Raw genomic sequence first — 10,962 nt, 5'->3', positions numbered from 1 at the left:
GGAGGGCGCTGCTGTTCTGAAGAGGGGGGAGCAGTTGGACGCATTGAATTTAGTTACTTGTGGGTGACTTGCAGAAATGCTCCACGAGAAGTAAAATCAGATGCCTACCTCAGTGTATACAAAGGAATTACAAATGGATTAGATGAATTAAAAATGGTGGCAAATGTGAAAGTCAAATCAGTAAGAGTAGTAGAATCCATGACACACTATTCATGTGTTCTTGGATTAGGAAGGTCTTTCTTTCTTTTTTTTTTTTTTTTAATTTTGCATCATTTTGATTCTTTTTTTTAACAGAAACTTTAAATCCACATATTATCCAGGGAATTTATTATTTTTTAAAATTTATTTTCTTTTTTAATCTATTTTTGGCTGCATTAGGTCTTCGTTGCTGCACACAGGCTTTCTCTAGTTTCAGTGAGTGGGGGCTACTCTTTGTTGCGGTGCACGGGCTTCTCACTGTGGTGGCTTCTCTTGTTGCGGAGTACAGGCTTTAGGCACATGGGCTTCAGTAGTTGTGGCACGTGGGCTCTAGAGCACAGGCTCAGTAGTTGTGGCGCATGGGCTTAGTTGCTCCGCGGCACGTGGGATCTTCCCGGACCAGGGATCGAGTCCCCTGCATCGGCAGGTGGATTCTTAACCACTGGGCCACTAGGGAAGTCCCTAGGAAGGCCTTTCTAAGCAGGACAGGGAAGGACTGACTGTGCAGCCCAAGTCACCATAAGTTTGTTCAGTAACAGACAGAGGCCATCCCAGGCGTGTGTGACATAACTACGGTTGATGTCCTATAAAACAGAGAAAAAGACAAACCTCCAGTAGGTTGAGATACAGGGCTGGCCTTCGCCTGTCAGAGCGGCCCTGCAGAGTTGACCACTTCCAGTGTTGGGAGGAGCACTGTCAGGTTAGGGGGTCCCACAACTGCCACCCAGCATTCCTTCCAGAAGGCACTTGCTGTCATTCGCTGTCGCTGAGCTCTTTCCATTGGAAGAGCCGTGCGTAGCTCTTGTAACTGTACCAGTTGTGAGAAAATTCAGAGCACTCTAGGTTTGAAGCAATACATAAAACCGTGTGGTTCATGTTTTCTGTATTCTAAGAAGAAAGACCCTTTACAGTAACATGCATAAAGTAAATTGGCTTTTGCTGAAGCGCTGAAACAAATCTCACTGTAAGAGGAAATGCAGCTTTTATGTAAAAGACCGGCAGCACATGTAATTGGTAGGTGCAAGCGTGTGATAATGTGTCTTCACGTGGAAGGAATTATTTTCCCTAAAACTCAGCTGTTAGGTGAGCTTTAGGGAAAATAATTCTTCTACAAGGCATGTAGCCTGCATCTTTTCCTGTTTCATTTCCAAAAACATTGGATCTTGGCTAGAAACTGTCAGTACATAGTTGCTGCAGAAAATAACTAACTCCTGTTGAGTGTTTTCACCCTTGTGCCAGGAAGCGCTGAGCGGGTTAGGTGTGGTAACTGGTTGAATCCTGCAGCAACACTGAGAGTCAGGTGCCACGTAGAGTGAGTAATGGTACCAAGGGTTCTGACAGCTGAGTAAGAACCCTGCAGGTCTGGCTGCCCCACACTGCTTCACAATGAAGACCATTTTTTTTTTTTTTGAAAATAATAGTTAATCGTTTATATTATAAGACCAAAACCTACTCTTTTTTTTTAACTTTTTATTTTATATTGGAGTATAGTTGATTAACAGTGTTGTGTTAGTTTCAGGTGTACAGCAAAGTGATTCAGTTATTCATACGCATGTATCTATTTTTTTTCAAATTCTTTTCCCAGTTAGTAAAACCTACTCTTTTTAAAAAATGTTGAATAGTACCTGAGGGGGTAAGTGAAAAGTAGAAATCCCATGGTCTGTAATTTTACCATTAAGTTTAGTGTAGTATTTTTCCTGAAGTTTTAAAAATATATTCAAGTATATATATAACATGTATAGCATTCTGTAAAGGTCTTTCAAATATTTTTAGATTATAGTCATTTGTTTCTCATTTGCAGTTTTAAATAACGAGTTCATTTTTAAGGACTCTCACTTAGTATAAATCATAGTTTTTCATAAACTAACAATGTTTTGCTTCCTTAAAATGAAAACAGGTATGTGAGGCTTATTCCTGTTTGTTATGTTGTGGAAGTAATTACACTGAACATGATATTTGGAAAACAATCATTTCTAACCCATTTTATGATTTTTTTAATCTGTAGGGAAAATAACTTAATTTTTTTAGTCTCTCCGTTATGCAGTTTTAACAGGATTAAGTCTGAGCAGAGTAATTATGTTAAGGTTTAGTACTCTGGGCTTCCCTGGTGGTCCAGTGGTTGGGCCTCTCACTGTCGTGGCCTCTCCCTTTGCAGAGCACAGGTTCCGGACTTGCAGGCTCGGCGGCCATGGCTCACGGGCCCAGCCGCTCCGCGGCATGTGGGATCCTCCTGGACCAGGGCACAAACCCGTGTCCCCTGCATCGGCAGGCGGACTCCCAACCACTGTGCCACCAGGGAAGCCCTTGATACTAAATTTTAAGGGGCACCTCTGAACTTTAGTTTTAAAATTCTTCTCTACAAGGTGTGTAACAATGGAACACCTGATTACGCAGGTGCGCATTGAAAACCAAGCCCTGGGTGATGAAGAGTTGGCGGGGGTGGAGCTGGACCGCGTTTGCGGGTACACGGCCCTGAGGGGGCCCCGTGGGCCTGTGCTGTCAGCTCAGGGGGCCCTCGGAGACGGTCCTGTGGCAGATGGCAGTGTCTGGAGCTGTGCCCAGAGTGGGGAGGAGGGTGCTGCCTGGAGCCGTCCGCTTGGACTGCTGTGCTTTCTGTGGACAGGTGGCAGTGCCGATGGTGGATTTGGATGGGGCTAACGAGGTTGGTCTGTGCAAGCTGCTCTCGAGGATTTCTGCCGGGGAAGCCGTGTTAGCCCGTGTCAGCCGGGCTCGCTTCTAGTCTCAGCGACCCCATCAGTTCATAGAAAGCTTGATTTGTAACATGCTCGTCTTTACAAACACAGTGCTTTCAGAGCAAATTCTGGTTGCCTTATACATGGTTTAATAAAAAATAATTATTTACTAGGTGATGATGCTTGTGGTTTATGATGATGAGAAGAAATGCTGCTCACCATTTTTAAAGTTTGTCTTTTTCTAGTTTTATTTTAGAACTGATAGCGTTTCCTAAGAAAATATTTTGTGCTAGTTTATTTCAGGACCGTTAACAGTTTTATTTTCTTTCTTTGGTTTTGCCATTTGCTGCAAGCTCTGTTTTCAACCTTGTGTGACTTGTAATTTTTGATATTTTTCAGACATGTTTTCTAGATTGTTACTAGTTTAGTACAGATGTTCTAAATAGTAGAGATTCAAATTATATGTGGTGGTTGAACTAAAATCCATTTTTGACCAAAGCATTCAAGAACAAAAATTGAGCTTTATATTTCATTTCTACCTTATGATGCAGATGTTACACACAGTGTGTACTAGGCAAGGTAAAGGGTATTAAAGGAGAAACCAAGTGTAACTTATGAAGCATCTTAACTCGGATTTTAAAACCCTGCTAGGATCTTCATGTTTGTAAAGATACTTACTTAATTTCTTAGGTTTGAAACCAAAGTTTGCTCCCTATACAGAGGACCTCTTTTGGCTGTGCTTGCCGGCTTATGTGTGCTTAGCCACTAGTGAAAGCGAGATAGGAGGGAGACACCGGGGTGATTTATGACGATAGCGCTTCCTTTAACGCTGGAAGATGTCGCTCTTGGCCCACCGTCTCCTGAGGTGAGCACTTTTCCCTCTTGGGACTGGCCGCTGCAAATCAAAAGCCGTTAAAGAGCTCTGTTTCCGGGGATGTGGGGAGGCTCCCCTGAGCGCCCTCTCCCTCCCCCCATGTTAAGCCGCTGGGCCTGGAAAAGGGGGGGTGCCTGGTGTGAGCCCGGGCTCCGGCTCTGCTGTGCAGTCGCTCCCTCCCATGTCCGGGACAGTCATGGGGCACGTGGCCTGTGAGGAGGTCATCCCAGTCGTAACACTTTCGGGGAGAAGGGAGTGGCCAGGAAGAGTCTAGAGAAATGAGGACAGTGAAGCCTGCACAGGGCACGTCTCTGTAAACAAACGTGTTTACAAAATGTTGACTTTGTATTCATTCCAAGATTTTCTGATGCCGTTGAAAACGTTTTCAATCCATTTTTTCACTTGCTCTTTCAATACTGCTCAGATTATAAATGCAAATCAGATCTCCCTTGAGTCACAGGCTGAGGCCGCCTTTAGGCCATGCAGCAAGTAGGAAGGCTCTAATGTTACACGCGGGCTTGAAGTAGCAGTGATGTAAGGGGAGACTGGGAACGGCATTGTGAACATGCCAGGCACTGTTAGCGGGAGAACTGGTATCACAGTTGCACTTTTGCTGCTGGGGTCCTGATGAGCTGAGAGAGACCGGAGCTGGTGTTCTAGTCTGCTGGCCCCAGGAGCCATCTGAGCTGCCGCTGGGCTTCATCGTTTATTTAGGTTGGGGCTGAGTGAGTGTTCCATCTCAGGGATTGTCAACTCAGAAGGAAAAAAAAATCCTTTTTTTATTTTTATTTTTTGCGGTACGCGGGCCTCTCACTGTTGTGGCCTCTCCCGTTGCGGAGCACAGGCTCTGGACGCGCAGGCTCAGCGGCCATGGCTCACGGGCCCAGCCGCTCCGCGGCATGTGGGATCTTCCTGGACCGGGGCACGAACCCGCGTCCCCTGCATCGGCAGGCGGACTCTCAACCACTGCGCCACCAGGGAAGCCCAAAAAAATCCTTTTTTTAAAAAAAATTTAAAACAGGCTATATAAGTTTATTCCACAAGCTAATTAAAGCTAACTTTTTGAGTGCTTGTCATGTGTCAGGCACTGCTTTACAGACATTATTTCATTTAATTCTCTCTTTTTTACTTTATTTTATTCTATAATTTTATCTAATGCTCACATTTTACGAGAGGAACTAAAGATTAATTTTAAAGTGTTCTGAGTCCATATCATTATCTGTCCAGGGAGGAAGAATGAGGCAGCAGGGTTGATGGCGGACAAGCCGGGTGTGGAAGGAAGCAGCAAAACGCATTCTAATAAGATACATGATCACACTGTGTGATGCGGTCCACAGTGAACGCAGGAGACAGCGCTGGTCATCACTCCCTAACTCATTACTGAGTCACGCTTGGTGTGGCCTCTGCTGCTGCTTTTGGAGGGTCTGCTTGGAGAGGTGGTCTTCCAGGCTGTGGAGGAGGTACTGGCCAAAACAGCATTTACCTGGGCCACAGGTCTGATTAAGCAGGGGCAGGATTCTGCGTATAGTTGTATAGTTTTATACGTACATGTGTTTCACTGGAGAACAGAACATAAAATTCACATGGTTACAGGAGCGAAATCAGAATGAGTAGAAAAAAGTGAGGGCATCCAATTGCATGCTCCCTTTCCTTCCACTGTCGTAGCCACTGAGCTCTGACTGTGACGGGCCTTGGCCTCCCTGCCCTGTCTCCTGTCTGCCTTTCCTCCAGAGCCGCATGGCCTGCTCTTCCTAGAGTTGTGTGTGTCCACACTGGTGCTCTCTTGATGGTGTTATCTTTGGGCATTTTATTACGTTTGAAGCTCCTCTCATAAAACATTTAGCCAAAAGTCTACCACTGTGCCTGCCTCTCAGCTCGTGTCTCTGTGTTGTCACCCGCAGGACTTTTACGTGGTCACTCTGCTGTAATCCTATCTTGCTTGTGATAGGCTTGTGATGGCCAGTAGCTGCATTTGGTTCTTTGATAGAATTTTATTTCAGAGACAAGAAATTAAATTTCTTTTTAAATTGTGGTATAAGGCCTTCATTAAACCCAACTAGGGTGGTGTCGCACAGCTTTATCTGTCTCATCGATTGGGAGAACCAGGTTGAACAGTGTGGTCCACTGTGCCTCTGACAGCTTTTGAAAACACCGTTTGTTATGCATTAGAAATTAACCTCTCTTTTAGGTAGATGAAAATGTGAGAACATATTGATGTAACTTTTAAAAGTGGAAAGGCTGTAATAGATAAACAACACGGACCTTTGCATAGCACAGGGAACTATCAATATATTCAACTTTTGTAATAACCTATAATGGAAAAGAATGGAAAAGAGTATATATATGTGTATATGTATGTTTGTATGTATAAATAACTGAATCACTTTGCCGTACACCTGAAATCTTGTAGATCAACTATACCTCAATTGAAAAAAAATTAGGAAGCATTAGGACTTCCCTCATGGTGCAGTGGTTAAGAATCCACCTGTCAATGCAGGGGACACGGGTTTGAGCCCTGGTTTGGGAAGATCCCCACATGCTGCGGAACAGCTAAGCCTGTGAGCCACAACTACTGAGCCTGCGTGTCACAACTACTGAAGCCTGCATGCTCGAGCCCCTGCTTTGCAACAAGAGAAGCCACCGCAATGAGAAGCATGCACACTGCAATGAAGAGTAGCCATCACTTACAGCAACTAGAGAAAGCCCGTGTGCAGCAACAGAGACCCAGTGCAGCCAAAAATAAGTTAAAAAAAAAAAGTATGAAGTAAAGATGTCCAAAAAAAAGAAAGCATTAAAAAAATACGTTGGGGCTTCCCTGGTGGCACAGTGGTTGAGAGTCCGCCTGCCGATGCAGGGGACATGGGTTCGTGCCCCGGTCCGGCAAGATCCCACATGCCGTGGAGCGGCTGGGCCCGTGAGCCATGGCCGCTGGGCCTGCGTGTCCGGAGCCTGTGCTCCGCAACGGGAGAGGCCACAACTGTGAGAGGCCCGTGTACCGCAAAAAAAAAAAAAAAAAACAAAAACACATTGCATGGGACTTCCCTGGTGGCACAGTGGTTAAGAATCTGCCTGCCAATTCAGGGGACACGGGTTCAAGCCCTGGTCCAGGAAGATCCCACATGCCGCAGAGCAACTAAGCCCGTGCGACACAACTACTGAGCCTGTGCTCTAGAGCCCGCGAGCCACAACTACTGAGCCCGTGTGCCTAGAGCCCGTGCTCCACAACAAGAGAAGACACCGCAGTGAGAAGCCTGTGCACTGCAACAAAGAGTAGCCCCCGCTCACCGCAACTAGAGAAAGCCTGCGCACAGCAAGGAAGACCCAACAGAGCCAATACATACATACATACATACTTGCAAGTGAAATAAAAAGGCTGTTCTTGCATATGTCCTCCTCACCAGGCTCTAACTGCTCCTTCTGTGCTGAGTCATGGGCTGGACCTCCTTGGGCTGGACCTCCTTGGATCCCTTCAGTGACCTTGCCAGTAGCGCTGCTGCCACCCTGCTTCACAGATGGAGCTTACTGTGTGCGAGGAGCTGGCCTCGGCAGTCAGTCAGCTTGTGGGCAGAGCTGGGATCAGAGCCCAGATCTGTAGGGGTCAGTCCCTGTTCTTAGCTGGACGCTCTAGTGTCTCCATGTCATAGTCATGATGTTTAAATTAAATGCTACTTTCGGGCACCTGCCATTCACTTGTTTATAACACTGTAAACCAGTTTCTGTAAACCGGTCCAAATACTCAGTTCACTAAGGACGTCTTGAATTCTTTTTTTTTTCTTAAATAAATTTATTTATTTGTTTGTTTATTTTTGGCTGCGTTGGGTCTTCATTGCTGTGCACGGGCTTCCTCTAGTTGCGGCGAGTGGGGGCTACTCTTCATCGCGGTGCGCAGACTTCTCATTGTGGTGGCTTCTCCTGTTGCAGAGCACCGGCTCTAGGTGCACGAGCTTCAGTAGTTGTGGCTCGTGGGCTCTAGAGGGCAGGCTCAGTAGTTGTGGCGAACGGGCTTAGTTGCTCCACGCCGTCTGGGATCTTCCTGGCCCAGGGATCGAACCCACGTCCCCTGCGTTGGCAGGCGGGTTCTTAACCACTGCACCACCAGGGAAGCCCCCGTCTTCAATTCTTGAATACGAGTTGTAGAGAAGTTGGTAGAAGTTAGCAGCAGTTACAACTGCTTTAACCAGGGGTTGGTAATGTGGATGTAGTAGAACATGGAAGTGAAAGGTCACTTTTGAGAGTTAGGAAGTAAAAATCAGTTACATCTTCTCTAGAGGATGAGAGCAGTTTTGGGGTATTAGTATTGTTATGGTTGCTTAGTAAGTCGTTACTAACCACAGCGCAGTCAGAAGCCATTATTACACAGCTGCTGGGTGTGGCTCTGTTCTGCGGGGAGCTGGGAGGAGAGCTGAGCCAGGAGGCTGCCCCTCGTGTGCTGTTCCTCAGTCTATGTGCCCTTGAACCTGGGCACCAATGCTGGTGGAGGAGACAGAGGGGAGCTCGAGGCAAGTGAACAGGTACTGAACAAATACATGGACTCGTTCTCGAAGGTAAGTTTATTTGCAGCAAGAGATTTACGTGTCTATTAATAGAATGAATTGTACTTGTTGAGTGTGTGTTCTACCTGGGCTGGCGGGCCAGGTCCCTGAGAGGAACTGAGCAATGTTGGAATTAGTAGGTACAGTGAAGTTTTTATATATAAACAATGGTCCTTATTTCTATGGGTGCTTAATTTTTGAAAGAATATTTGGGGCTTCCCTGGTGGCGCAGTGGTTGAGAATCTGCCTGCTGATGCAGGGGACACGGGTTCGAGCCCTGATCTGGGAGGATCCCACATGCCGCGGAGCAACTAGGCCCGTGAGCCACAGCTACTGAGCCTGCGCGTCCGGAGCCTGTGCTCCGCAACAAGAGAGGCCGCGATAGTGAGAGGCCCGCGCACCGCGATGAAGAGTGGCCCCCGCTTGCCATAACTAGAGAAAGCCCTCGCACAGAAACGAAGACCCAACACAGCAAAAAAAAAAAAAAAATTAATTAATAAACTCCTACCCCCAACACCTTCTCTAAAAAAAAATATACATATATATATATATATATATATATGGACTGTTTCAAAGAATATGGAGTGAATTTAAGTATTTTTGGCTTAGTTTATAGAAGTCAGTCATTTACACCTGAATATTTTTTGTCTAGGTTTATCTTCCTTGATCTTTCAACAGCAGTTTATGATTCACATTACTCCTACGAGGGTGTGGGGTTTTTTTGAAGTGTGTGTGTGTGTGTGTGTGTGTATTTTTAGCCAGAGGAAAGTTTGAGTCATTCCAAAGAAATGTAGGTGACAACATGAAAAACAATATGCTCAAAACTTTTTAATTTAAAAATAATCTGTGTTTTCCTTTGGGGAAAAATAAAAGCATTAACAGTGCCTTAAGCTTATCTCTTATTCACCCTGCAGTTTTCTGATGCTGAGCTGCTTGTAAAAATTTTGCTGTCTAGGAAAGTATGGGAGTGCTTCTTGACCACAGAAGAAGAATCAGTTCTGCTTTACTTAATAGCAATGAAAATTTATTCCAGAAGAATGAGAACATTTTGACACCTTCAGGAATTTAAAAGTACATTTTAGGAAGGATTCTGAGTTACTTTCTGTATTCTTTTCATCATTTTAAGTCAGTTGATCTAGGATTTCCCCTTGTTGCTTTTGTAGATTTATAATCCTAGGGAACTAAGTATGACAACTGTGTTCTGGGCTTGCAGCCATGAGAAAACTTGTCTCCTTTGCTTAAAAAAAGAAAAACCAAACCAACCCCGCTTTACTGGCCTTGTTTAATCAAAGTGTTGACGGTGACTCTAGTCAGTCTGCATTGGGCCACCACAGACAGGGCTCCTCTGTGTGTTCCGGCCTTTAACAGCCTGCATTGCTTTTCCCGCCTTCTGCAGTATGCTTTGAGACCGTGAACATGGACTTTTCTCGGCTCCACATGTACACTCCTCCCCAGTGTGTGCCCGAGAACACTGGCTACACGTATGCACTCAGGTGAGCTGCTCGCATGCGTGTTACGTTGTCTTGCCTGGGCTGTTCTTGAATGCCTTTGGGTTAATGGGGGCTTTATGGTACTTGCACCCAACTACTCTGTGTTGAAAGTGAAAATATCTATGAACTTTATGTTATGCTCTGGTTTTACAAAACTGCTAAACTGACTTGGAAATTATGAGGTTGTTTTGAAAACCGAAAGTTTCTGATGACTCAGTGATTAGTCATTGCAAATGAATGACTGTTTTCGCCTCCACCCAGGTGGCTGTGGTCTCAAGAACACATCTGTGTGGTTATGGTGGGGTTTTGTGATTTATATTAATGGCTGAGTATTTTAAAATTAACAGAACTAACCTGGAAAGTGACTTGGCTTTGAGAGGAGCCATCATAAATAGAATTTTGATGAAGCCCACGGTTTCAAGACCACAACTTCTGTCAAATGCACTGAGTTTTCTGTTTTTATTTGTATCCGATTTGATGCTGAACCTTGAAGTTTGAGTCTTAGAAGCTGTTGACTTGCTCTTTGCCTTTCTAGTTTACCAAGTATTGATAGAAAGGATGATTGAGACGAAACTTAAGTGTTATAAAATTATGGGCTACTGCCAAAGAGAAAACATTCCTGGATTGGTGAAGATTTGATTGGCAGATAGAAAAACCTTTGCATCCTGGCAAGATGTTTGAAGCACACAAGGAAAATGCTAGTGTCAGTTTTATCAATGGCTTATCTTCTAAAGGGTAAAAATGTAATTGAAACTTAAAGAAAATTGGAAGATATTTTAAGAAAACTGCTTCTTAACAGCATTAGTCAAATCTCATATTTAATGATTGAGTTTTTAGTCACAATTTTAGATCATGTCACACTTTCTGTAGTAACACACTTTGTTTTTGTGAAAAGTCCTGTAGTATTTTAGAACAAAATGAGTGGGCCAACTCAAGTAAAATTCCTCCTTATTCTGTATTGTGGAGCATAAAAAATAATAGTTCCTGGTAATTTATTTTTAGCTTTTATAACCCATTTTATTTTGTTTTTATATTTATTATAACCCATTTTAAATACAGTTTTTAAAAGTTGCCTATGTCTGGGTCTCTACAGAGAACCCAACCCTCGTCCAGTGAGGCGTGCAGCTGGATCGGAAGTGGATGAGAACTGAAGTGGGAAAGGCGGGCGGACTGAG

At 44.6% G+C, this 10,962-nt stretch overlaps 1 protein-coding gene across 6 annotated transcripts in view; it reads left to right on the top strand.

The window, feature by feature from the left end:
- Positions 1–9,615: 9,615 nt before the first annotated feature.
- SUN1 (Sad1 and UNC84 domain containing 1) overlaps positions 9,616–10,962 on the top strand; it is a 37,025-nt gene continuing 35,678 nt past the window's right edge. For 2 of the 6 annotated variants that reach the window (XM_024763496.1, XM_024763492.1), the window contains exon 1: positions 9,622–9,790. In XM_024763496.1, coding sequence (XP_024619264.1) covers positions 9,714–9,790 — 77 coding nt within the window. In that variant the 5' untranslated portion in view covers positions 9,622–9,713. Of the gene's footprint in view, positions 9,791–10,962 lie in introns of all 6 variants that reach the window. The other 4 variants (XM_024763493.1, XM_024763494.1, XM_024763495.1 and 1 more) reach the window with 4 other exon arrangements.

The sequence above is a fragment of the Neophocaena asiaeorientalis genome, unplaced genomic scaffold (genome assembly GCF_003031525.2).
Source record: "Neophocaena asiaeorientalis asiaeorientalis breed wild unplaced genomic scaffold, Neophocaena_asiaeorientalis_V1.1 scaffold223, whole genome shotgun sequence".
NCBI lineage: Eukaryota > Metazoa > Chordata > Mammalia > Artiodactyla > Phocoenidae > Neophocaena > Neophocaena asiaeorientalis.
This window is presented reverse-complemented; position numbering and strand designations above follow the sequence as displayed.